General features: G+C 38.1%; 1 protein-coding gene across 1 annotated transcript; it reads right to left on the bottom strand.

The window, feature by feature from the left end:
- Nucleotides 1–417: 417 nt before the first annotated feature.
- Nucleotides 418–12,035, bottom strand: mbl2 (mannose binding lectin 2). The gene is made up of 5 exons (XM_002933897.5): nt 11,624–12,035; nt 9,650–9,842; nt 5,711–5,827; nt 4,707–4,790; nt 418–1,024 (listed from the first exon to the last, which is right to left on the bottom strand). Exons 1-5 carry the CDS (start codon nt 11,651–11,653, stop codon nt 642–644), a joined length of 807 nt encoding a protein of 268 aa, XP_002933943.1. The 5' UTR covers nt 11,654–12,035; the 3' UTR covers nt 418–641.
- Nucleotides 12,036–12,336: the final 301 nt, after the last annotated feature.

The raw sequence follows: 12,336 nt of genomic DNA, 5'->3' as shown, positions 1-12,336 counted from the left end.
GGGGCATTATAATTTTTCTTTATAGGAAGGGTGTACTGTGTGACAAAATATGTGAGTACAGGTATCGGACCCCTTATCTGGAAACCCATTATCCTGAAAGTTCCGAATTACGGAAAGGCCATCTCCTATAGACTCCATTGTAATCAAATAATTCACATTTTTAAAAATGATTTCCTTTTTCTCTGTAATAATAAAACAGTACCTTGTATTTGATCCCAACTAAGATATAATGAAACCTTATTGGAGCCAAAACAATCCTATTGGATTTATTTAATGTTTAAATAATTTTTTAAGTAGACTTAAGGTAGGAAATCTGAATTACAGAAAGACCACTTATCCGGAAAACCCAGGGTCCTGAGCATTCTGGATAACGGGTTCCATGCCTGTACCAGTAAAATACACTTGAGCAAACTTTTCTTTCAGTGCATAATAATTTCCTGCATAATACAATTTTTTTTATTTTCATATGTTAAATTTAACATCATATTTAGGTCAGATTTCTGAAGTACAAAAGAATTTACATATTCTTGCATACAAGGAAGATGTATTATTATTTTCAGTAATGTTACCATGTGTGTTATGATACATTTTGGTTAAACTGATAGCTGAACAAACATTCATAATCAATATGCTCAAAACAATCAAAATTCACATATCACTAATCTAAGCAGAGAACATGGAATATCATTCCATTTTCCATTATCCTGAATCTCCACACAGTCTTCATTGTCTTTGCTATTGTTTGGTTCTCCTAAGTTCCAGTTGGTAAAAGTTATTTTATCTCCACCAAGATATTTAAAGATCCCTTCAACTTGAATGTCTGATATTCCTAGAAAAGACTTAACAGTGTCACCCTTTGTGTGTAGAATCTCCTGCACTGCATGGTTCTCTGCAGCATTTTTTGGGGTGGCCAGTTTACCCCCAGCTTCTTTGCACGTCTTCAAGGCATTTTCAAAACTCTCTTCATGGCCATTGGTTACAAAGATTTTCTCACCAGCTTTCTTGCCACCATGAAAAAGCAAAACTGTCAATTTAGAAAGGATTAAAAGAAAGAAATCACTGATATATATAGAATATTTGCAAAAAATTATTACACCCTTTGCGATTTTTACAGAAGTTTCCTGTTTGCCTAATATACAAGAATAATGTTAAGGCTGAAAAGACAGATTTTCTGGGCTAAAAGGGTGCTTCGCCTTTAGGTTAACTTTTTTCAACTTTTTTTCAATTGGTCTTTTTTTAATTGTTCTTTTTGCCTTTCTTTTCTTTTTGCAGCTTTCAAATGGGGGTCACTGACCCCAACAGGTAAAAAAAACTATTGCTCTTTGAGGCTACAGTTGTATTGTTACTTTTTATTACTTATCATTCTATTCAGACCCCCTGCTATTCATAGTCCATTGTCTCATTCAAACCACTGCCTGGTTGCTAAGGTAATTTGGTCCCTAGCATAGAATCTAAATCCAAAAAGAAACATATTTTAACATTGTGGCAAACATATTTTTGCCACATATGGTATACAGGTATGGGATCCCTTATCCGGAAACCCGTTATCCAGAAAGTTCCAAATTACGGGAAGTCCATCTCCCATTGACTATATTTTAATCAAATAATTTTTAAAACCGATTTCCTTTTTTTCTGTAATAATAAAACAGAACTTGTACTTGACCCCTTGTACTAAGATATAATTAATCCTTATTGGAGGCAACACAATCTTGTTAGGTTTATTTAATGTTTAAATTATTCTTAGGTACAAAGATCCAAATTATGTAAAGATCCCTTATCTGGAAAACCCCTGGTCCTGAGCATTCTGGATAATGGGTCCTATGCCTGTACTAAATTTATTTACCCTGAAAGGGATTAGAATTACCTGGTAAATAAAGGAGTGTTAAAAAAACACACTAAAATCCTTCACCCAATTAAAGGTGTTTGAATTTACTTTTGCCAGTAACGCAATAAAGTGAAAATATTTTTTTTATTTTTCTGTCCAACCAGCACCTACACCTCAGTTTATATAAGTGACATGCTTATATAGCTAACCTAGTTACCTTACCTGTAGAAAAGACCAGCCTGCTCTCTGCAGTAATTATTCAGCAAAAAAAGATTAATTATTTCACAAGTATTCAGTATCAACAGCAAGATGAACTACAATTCCCATATTAGAAACTCGGGGCCTTGACATCTAAATGTATAAGACATACCAACAACATCAACTAAAGTCTATGTTCCGGCAGGTCCTGAATATCTCAGTATAGTAACTATGTGCAAAAAAATAGAAATATAATGTAGTTTTTATTTATACAGCACTTGGGTTAAAATGTCACATCTCATAAAAACAAAGCACAGCACAGCATTTGGAGGGGCCCCTCTTATAAGTAAATATCCATATAGGTGGTTAGGTCCCACCAGGGAAAATTGCCATTTGCAGCAAAATAGAAAATATAATGTAGATATTATTTATACACCACTTGGGTTAAAATACCCTATCCCATAAAACAAACAAACAAACAAACAAAGTACAGTATTTGGAGGGCCCTCTCTAATAAGTAAATATGCATATAGGTGGTTAGGTCCCAACAGGGAAAAATGTCATTTGAAGCAGGTATTGTAAAGTTATTAATCGGTGTTAGATTTTGTGTTTATTAATATCCTTATGCACCCCTAAGAGATTAATTCCCAGGAGTACTGCCAAATTGGCATTCAGTCTGTATAGTGGGTTGTTGAATGAAGAATGTCTCCTTTATGGTGTCATTTTGCCCCAAACCAATTTCTTGGACACAAATGTATCACAGTTTGTATTACTTTGCTCAGTTTCATCATAGGGTGAATTTGCCTTACAGTCAGATAGATCCCTTTTAACATGATCCAGTCACCATAACATCATGTTCAGTCCATAGCATCACGCAATGAAACATTTCTGATTTTACAATGCAGTTATATCTGCATTCAAGGGCCCTTTTCTATTCCTGTACCAGACTTCCCAACAGGGACAAGTGACTGGAGCGTGTTAAAGGGGATTTATCTGGCTATGAGGCAAAAGCTGCTTGTCAATGCAGCTACAGGGCGATATGGGCTGCCATCCTCTGCTTCTCATCGTCTGCAGTTTTCAGTCAGAGTATGACAGCCCTCTTATAGAGGAACATTGGGTATCGGATAGGTAATGTAAAAGCATCAGGCCGAAATTCTAGAGCTTGTGCAAAGACAATGTTATGATAGTTGTAAAAAGATTTAATTTCTTGTGTCAGTATCTTTAATAGAGGTAATTAGCTCTTTTTAAATTATCCTCTCCCTAGTAAATATGTGTCTCATATATTTGATTAAATAGCTTCTCCCCTCCCAAAATTGCTCTAAAGAGCAAAATAGGTGAGACCAAGTATTATAATGTATGTATGTATGTATAACTTTATTTATAAAGCGCCACAAGGGTACGCAGCGCTGTACAGTCTTACAGAATACAACATTACACACAGGGAGGATGAGTGATATAATAAATAAATACAATAAATACATATATGTATATATATATATAAGTGCCATGTGGTATGAGACACAGTAGGAAGGAGGTCCCTGCCCCGTAGAGCTTACAATCTGGGTGGTTGGGTAACATACAGGCACAAACTGGAAGGTAAGAGTGCATCAGGTATGGGCATTTGCCCTTAAGCGCAGGACTGGGCAAAATAATGTCTTAGTGCTCCAGAAGGTAACAGCTGAGTTTTTTCTTAAAGAGAGTTAGTGAGTGTTCCCTACGGAGGGATTCAGGGATAGAGTTCCAGAGGTAAGGAGCAGCGAGATAGAAAGGTTTAAGACGAGAGAGCGCAGTGGGTGTGGATGGTGTAAAGAGACGGAGGCTCTGAGAGGAGCGGAGGAGATGACCAGGAACATGTAGGGAGACCAGTGAAGAAATGTAGTGAGGAGCAGAGGAGTGAAGGGCTTTGAATGTCAGCAGAAGGATTTTGTAAGCTATCCTTTGCTTGACAGGCAGCCATGCTAGTGAGCTTAGTTGAGGCTGAGCAGGATCCCTCTTAGGAGAGAGCAGGAGGATCCTGGCAGCAGAGTTTAAGATTGATTGCAGGGGAGAGAGGTGGGAGTCTGGGAGGCCGGTTAGTAGGAGATTGCAGTAATCTAAGCGGGAAAGGATAAGGGCATAGATTAGTGTTTTAGCTGTTGCTTGTGAAAGAAAGGGGCGTATCTTGGCAATATTGCGGAGGAAAAAGCGGCAGGTTTTGGCAGTGTTATTAATATGGTTAGAGAAGGAGAGAGACTGGTCAAAGATAACCCCAAGGCAGCGTGCAGAATTTACAGGGTTGATGGTCATGCCATCAATAGTAATGGTGAAAGGAGGAGGAGGGCCAGGTTTGGGCGGAAAGACCATGAGCTCAGTTTTAGCTAGGTTAAGTTTGAGCTGGCGTCGGTTCATCCAGGAGGAGATAGCCAGGAGGCAGTTACCAATCTGGGTTTGGACATCAGCAGTTAGTGCAGGGGTGTCTAAATATATCTGGATGTCATCTGCATATAGGTGGTATTTAAGACCAAAAGAAGAAATAAGGTCTCTTTCAATATGAGTCTTGTTAACAAGACACGTGTTAGACACAAATCTACGTTTCCCCTTTGGTTAAAAATAACATTTCATTAGATATCATTTATAAAGTGTGTGAATAAACTTTTTGTGTAGGCAAAGTATATTTTGGAAACAAAACATTTGTATGCCTTACTTTTGTTATACTTGTTAAAATTTTCTTGTAGCAGGTGCAGTTGCCCTTCCAGAGCCTTCACTTGACCCTTAACAACTTCAACCTCTGTGAAAATAAATATATATATTATATATATTTTATTAAAATCATGCATTTCATACAATTTTGTCTGTAATTTTTGTGGGCAATCTCTATTTTTTATTATTATGGACCCACACCAGTTAAGCAGATGAAGTAGTACTTGTTGTCTTGCACTTGTGTTTACATGTTGTTTTTCTCTTTAAAGGAGAAGGAAAGGTAAAAACTAAGTACGATTTATCAGAAAGGTCTATGTAAATACAGCCATAAGCACTCAAAGAAAAGCTGCAGTCCTCTATCAAAAGAAACACAGGATTTCTTGTCTCCTTTTTTGTAAACATGTTCTTAGGTATCAGACTTTCTCCTTTAGGGCTCCGTTAAGTTTGGGGGCACGCGTCTGCTCAGTTTTCTCCTCTCTCCCTTCTCCTGCTCTCCCATAAAAATAAACTCCTCCCCTCCCTTAGGAATGTGTGATCTGAGCTACCAACGGCTGGAGCTGCAGCAGGAAGCTACAAAGACCAAGCTAAAATGGGAGGGAGCTTCTAGGGCTCTTTACTCAGGTATTGTAAAGCTTTCTGCTGAATAAATATAATGTTCTAGGTGGCACTAATGTGGCAAATCTATTGGCAGTAAAATGCCAAAACGACTTTCCTTCTCCTTTAACGAGAATAATAGTTGGAGGGTTGGGGGTCACAGGTACCATCCTAGATTTTAGGTTCCTTGTTATGGGGTTAGAAAAGTTGCTTTACATAGCATGGCAGCCAATGCAACTAATTATTTGTTTGCTTTCAAACATTAAAACTGCTGGTAACTAAAGCTGATGCAACCTTAATGATATTACCCCAATATAAATTCCCTTTTTTTTTTTTGAGGCCAGTGAACCCAACTAAGAAATTACAAGGAATGTTTCCCACAAATTTCTTTTCTAGGCTAATCCAAATTCTTACCCGAAGAAGCACTTCGTCCAGGGTCCCCCTTCTCCCCGACAGAGCCCATTTCACCTTTTACACCAGGAGGACCAATTTTTCCAGGAGGTCCCTGAATGCCCCTTGATCCTTGCAAACCTGTGTCACACAAGAAAATGGCAGTACATTTTAGTTTTGGAAAACTTTCATATCAGTATATTTTGAAGTGCCCTCTGTTAACGATATTTTTGAAGTAGCAATAGCTACTAGTTACACATTATTTTATGCAACCAATAATGACAGTTGGCTGAAAACAATGGAACAATAGCAGTCTGCCTGTTAGTTCTGCATGCCATTCGGTGGCATAATCTGGAAAGTCAAACAATAAGCACTATACACCAGATTCAGCATTGTGTATGGCAGCGCTGTCCAACTGGCGGCCCGCGCCCCCCCTCTGTGTGGCCCCCCACCTGTCTGGCTGCTTTGATGGTTTACCCTTGTATAAGCTTTAAATGGTATCAGTACTGAGATTAACAGCCCCCCTGCATGGTTCTCACCTCAGATTCAGGCTGTAATCCCCCTGTATTGTTTAAACATGTAATCCCCTGTACTGTTCACACCTTTTAATCTATGCATTGTTTACCCCCTGCAGTGTTCACACCTCAGGCTGTAATCACCCACATTGTTTAACTGTTCACACCTCAGGCCTGTGTGTAGGCAGCATAGGGTAGGCAGAGTATGGCACTTAGTCAGCATGGGGCAGGGAGGGCATGGCACAAACAGGCAGCATAGGACAGGGAGGGTATTGAACACACAGGCAGGGTAGGGCAGAGTATGGCACACACAGGCAGGGTAGGGCAGAGTATGGCACACACAGGCAGCATATGGCAGGCAGAGTATGGCACACACAGGCAGGGTAGGGCAGAGTATGGCACACACAGGCAGCATATGGCAGACACAGGCATCATAGGGCAGGCAGAGTATGGCACACACAGGCAGCATATGGCAGACACAGGCATCATGGGGCAGGCAGAGTATGGCACACACAGGTAGCGTAGGGCAGGCAGAGTGCTACCCTATGCTGCCTGTGGGAGGTGAACCTGGCAGGAGTGTGTTAGCAGTTGGAAATAGCCAGTAAATGGTCCCTAAGGTGTGTAATTATGTACTGGGGGCGGCTGTGCTATCCACAGGGGAAGAGTCATATGGATTTTAGGGTGTGTCTCAATATGACATAATATAATTCTTTCACATATGAATGATGGTTGATATCCCTGCAGTGAGGACCAAGCTTTTGGGTTTTTGCTGCACTACCACCATTGTGATAAAATGGGTGTGGTTTGAAGTGGGTGTGGTTTAAAAGGGGGGGAGTGGCTTCCATTTGCAGCCCTCCGCCATGTATGCGCGAGAAATTCCGGCCCTCGGCACCGCAGAAGTTGGACAGCACTGGTGTATGGCAACATTTTATTAATTTAACAATTGAATTACTGAGTTTCCAATCTCACTGGCAATAGGGTTGGAAATATCAAGAGTAGACCAGTGTTTGCTAACCTTTGTGCAGAATATGAATTATGTATTCCATGGTAGTTCCGCATGCATCTATTATTAACCCCCCATTCTGCAGTTCATTTATAATAACTTAGTCCATACATTGTCCATACATGGTCCTGATTAAAAATGTTTGTCTGAAAACATTTATTCCAGGTCACTTAAGGAACAAGAAGAAAGAAACTCCCCTACCACACAAGTTGCCTCCCTAGCTGTACTAACCACTCCCATAAAGGCTGCCCAATTACAAAATTAGTGTCCACTATTTCTGGCAATGTTGTATCTGATGTCCAGGATGACCAGGAATATGTACATTGAAAGCTGGGACAAGATCAGATTCCAGCTATGGCCATCACCAACCACCAGCAGGCAAAGGGAAAGAGTGCAGCCTCTGAGAAGTGTTGTGGAGTTAAAGTTTATGATAAACTCCAGAGACAAAATACTCTTAACATATTTCATGGGTGCTTCCTGTTGAGTTTCTAAGAGAAAACTGAAAAGTTTGTCTGCCTTTTTCATTGTAATTTGGCTACCAGCTCTAATTCGTTTTGGTTTTACTGTTTGGATGATAGGATAGTCATACTCATTATTGTAAGAATCACAGTTTGAGTATTCTGGCTTGGGCAAATTAGTTTTACAGACAAAGTCAAGCGAACAACAACTATGCATAACTGAAAATGCAATAAAATGGCTAAAAATGCAATAAAATGACTAAAAATGCACCAAAATCACAGAAAATGTAATAAAAACACCAAAATAATACACAAAAGGTATTGTGCAGTGCGGTTAGCGAATACGCTATCCGCAGTGGCAATAAAACAATTTTTTCAGGCAAGAATAAAAACAATGCGATAAAAAAAAATTACAAAATTACAGTGTGAGTGTGTACACGTGGCAAAATGTGTTTTGAGTGCATGTGTGTGAGTGTTCAAGTAAGTGTGAGTGCTGTAAATACTGTGAATGTGTGAAACCCCCCAACCCCCCCAAAATGTATGTGTGAGTATAAGTGTGTATTAGTATAATATGTGTGATTGTGTGTGTATGTAGCACTTACCTGGGGTCTATGGAGCTGAAGATCGCTGAAGATCACAGGAGGAAGACAGGAGACACTGGGACAGCAGCTTCAGTGGTGAGTAGCCGGCACAGGAAGCGGGGGAGCAGAGGGGGGAGCGCAGAAAGTGAGGGAGAGAGCAGAAAAAGGCGGGCACGTAGATAGAATCTACGTGCCCGACTTTTTATATGGGGCCCCTGGGCGATCGCGCCCCAGGGGCCACTGGGTACCCCCCTCCGCTCGTTCCCTAGAGGGTTCTTTACTCTGCACTCGGATTAAGCAGCGAGCGCAGAGACCGAGCGCAAAGTAAAGAAAACGTAGCTCCTACGTGCTCGGCATGTAACATCTTTTTATGCCAGCACGTAGGAGCTACGGCTTTGGCAGGGAAAGGGTTAAAGGGCTTTGATTTCTTATACTGTCATATTTTATGGACCTTTGTATCCTGCTCTGCACTTACACACCAAGGGCTCAGGTATTTGTGCTTCAGAATGGAGTGCAAGTTTTTCCTCTAATTCTTTCTTGGCTATGTGCGCTAAAAAAATCTTTTGTGCACACAGTTAAAACTTGTGAGCACATTTTTATGAGAGTACAGCTTAGGAGGAACATTGAATACAACACTGCAAACATTCACCAATCTCATTTCATGAGGGGCAGGTTGGAGGAGGTACACAAGTTAGAAACCGCCACCAGGTGCAGCATAGTATATATACAGTATATATATAGTAAATAATGTACCCCCGTTATAAAAGATAAGAATATTAAGTCACAGAGGAGTTTCATGACCATATGAAAGCACAAGGCCAAGTGCTTATACAGGTCATGGATGACTGGTTAATCTCATGCCAAGACCCTAATGACACAGAATGGCCAATCATTCATGAAAGATGGTAGAATGAACACTTTGGTCTCAAACATGGATTTTCCCTTGGTTTGAATGCAAGAAAAACCAGGTAGAATATATACAGGTATGAGATCTATTATGCAGAGAGTTTTTTCAGTAATTGGAATCATCATGCCTAATAAAAAACATTTAAACATTAAATAAACCTAGTTAGATTGTTTTGCCACCGATATGGATTTATGCAGCTTAGTTCCCCTCAAGTATAAGGTAATAAGGTACTGTTTTATCATTACAGAGAAAAAAAATAAGTATTTGCTTAAAACAGACTGCATGGGAAATGGCATTAAGAACAATTTGGATATTGGATTTCTGGATAAGAAATTCCATTTCTAAATATAGTTTCTATCCATGTATTCTCTCCTTAACCCCAACACATCAGTGTATAGTTAAAAAAAATACTTATCAACTACACATCATGAACGGTAATGCAATATAGTTTAGTGTATAGCCTACTGGTATTTATCCTTTAAAGGTTTTTACCCATTACCTTTATCTCCCTTTTCTCCTTTTGGGCCTTCTTTGCCATCTCTTCCATCCCTTCCAGGCAATCCAGTTGAGCTGTGTGCGCCACATGTAACGACTGCACAAGTACTGGTCATTTCTTCACATTTGCCATTATCTGCTTTTAGGCACACGCAAAGCATCAATAAACTCAGCACTTTTATCATATTCAACCTTACCTAAAGCAAAAAAAAGAGGTTTTATTTATAATGTATGTTGTTCAGACAGGACTTTTATTTGAATTTATAATTTGCTTTTTCTAATTTTGCTAAGTTTTCTGTTAGCTGTCTTGCATGGAGATCGCACCAACAGATATACTGTATGTTCTGTCTTTTTACATTTTAGCAAATGTAGTCATTTACTTTTCCTTTGTACCTGAAACATGCTATCTTTCCTCATTTTAAACATAACTAAACAATGTGAAGGAAAAGGGGGGAAACAATGTGTGGGATGGGGAAAAACAGCAGTTTATTTTGCGTAAGTAGAAGTTTGAATGTACCAAGGTACATTTTTGCAACCCAAGCTAACCCCAGCAACCCATCAAGCTAATCGATATATTCTATAAAATATTAACTATATGCCTTTGTAACCTTCCCTTCCCTTTTCTGTTAGTTTTGTTGTAAGCATTCTTCAGATAATTTAGAAAATCATTAGAAAGAGTGATAGATAGGGATAAGCAAAATTTTTCGGCAGGCATGGATTCCCGGCAAATTTTTGCATTTCGCCATTGACGAAAGCCACATTATGACAAAGAATTACATTTCACAAATTTTTTCACAGTTTTGCGAATTTTACTGCAAAGTGTAACGGGACAGATTCGCTCATTATCTATCACTAGGGATAGGTAGATTGAGATAAAATAGCAGAGAACTGTAATAGAATACCTATTCATATTTTATTTAAGTTTTTTAAACATTTAAGGCACTTATGATGAAACGCATTATCCAGAAAGCTCTGAATTACAGAAAAGTCATCTCCCAAAGACTCCATTTAAATCACCTAATTCAAAATCAACAAATTTCATTTTTCTTTTTAATATTAAAACAGTAGCTTTTGCTTGTCCCTGACTTGTTCCTAACTAAGATACAGGTATGGGATCTGTTATCCGGAAAAGCATTATCCAGAAAGCTCCAAAATATGGGAAGGCCATCTCTCATAGACTTCATTTTAACTGAATAATGAATATTTTTGATTTCACTTTTCTTTGTAATAATAAAACAGTACCTTGTACTGTTTATTCAATGTTGTGTTAAATTATTTCTTATTAGACAAAGTATTGTGATCCGAATTAAAGATAGATCCCTTTTCTAGAAAAGCTCAGGTTCTGAGCATTCTGGATAACAGGTCCTATACCTGTATAATGAATTCTTATTGGAGGCAAAACAATCCTACTAAGTTTATTTAATGCTTTAATGATTTTTAGCAGACAAAATGTAATGATCCAAATTACAGAAAGACCCCTTATCTGAAAAACCCGAGGTCCAGAGCATTTTGGATAACAGGTCCAATTCTGAGTAACAGTGCATATATATCTTTATGTATGTATTTAGTTAAGTTAAAAATAGATTCATTTTTTCACAGGTAATACTTATACTGCAAAGATCAAAGATAGATAATACTCTATAGTAAGTAATTCCCTTATAGCTGGAATAGTAACCATGCTTTAAACTTTAAATTGCTATAGAATTTACATCAAAAAAATATATTTTCTATACTAATTTTAATATGGTCCAATTAATGGAAGTTGCAGGAAATGGTTTTATTATAAATCAAAGCTTTTACATTGAATAAGCTAAAATAATAAATTAAATAAATACAACAAATAACAACTAAAAAACGAAAACACTAAAAAAAAGAATATTTGTACAGTAAAAAATGACAACAGATAAATTAATTCCTATCATTATTTATATGGTTAAATACACGTGACGATATATGGCACGCCAAGTATTGTACTTACCAAAATAGGCATAGGAAGGAAAAAAAACATTCCAGTAACACGGAGAAAGTTTTTCTGAATATTAAGTAAATCCCGAGCATACGTCTGCAGGTGTTTAGGTACGTTTCAACATGTAGTTTTGCTTTCTGTTTAAATGTACAGTAAATGTACAGTAAAATTGTAATGATAGGAGAAAACAATAATGTTATTTAACATTATAGAAAAACTCCAAAGGGATGATATTGCTTATTTATGCGTCCTTGGCAAGGTTTGGTTGGAGAGCCATAGTAGTATATTTCTTACATCTGGGCTAATGCTTAGTATTTTAGGTTATAGACACCTCTTTTTCTTGAGCCAGCAGTCTTAATTAAACATTTGCTAATAGAACCAAATGCTCATTTTACAAGTGTATATTTGTACTTACAAAAACAAACTCAGTTATGCAACTGAACTTTGGCCATCTGGCCATGCTTTCTTTCTTTTTCTCTACACTGCCTTGTTTTAATGTTACATATTATATACCACACAATAAGGTTACACACAGACTAATGGTTACACTGTAGCTATTTTAATATGCATTTTAGTACATCTTCAGCATATCTAACTAGACACCTCTTCTTTATATGTGGACAATGGTCATATGTGTGTTAAACACGATAAAAACACTGCACTTAACAGGGCCCTATACCTTCCATAGGAAAGATGGCAAGGACAGGACTCTATTGCAGCCTGCA

The sequence above is a fragment of the Xenopus tropicalis genome, chromosome 7, assembly GCF_000004195.4.
Source record: "Xenopus tropicalis strain Nigerian chromosome 7, UCB_Xtro_10.0, whole genome shotgun sequence".
NCBI lineage: Eukaryota > Metazoa > Chordata > Amphibia > Anura > Pipidae > Xenopus > Xenopus tropicalis.
The sequence above is the reverse complement of the archived record's forward strand: the minus strand, read 5'-3'. Positions and strand labels throughout refer to the sequence as shown.

Coding starts and splice junctions, on each gene's coding strand:
- mbl2 (XM_002933897.5), bottom strand. CDS start 11,653: ATGTTTTTTTTCCTTCCTATGCCTATTTTG. Junction 5,828..9,649: donor AGGAGAAAAGGGAGATAAAG/GTAATGGGTAAA, acceptor TGTGTGACACAG/GTTTGCAAGGATCAAGGGGC. Junction 4,791..5,710: donor TGGACGAAGTGCTTCTTCGG/GTAAGAATTTGG, acceptor TTATTTTCACAG/AGGTTGAAGTTGTTAAGGGT.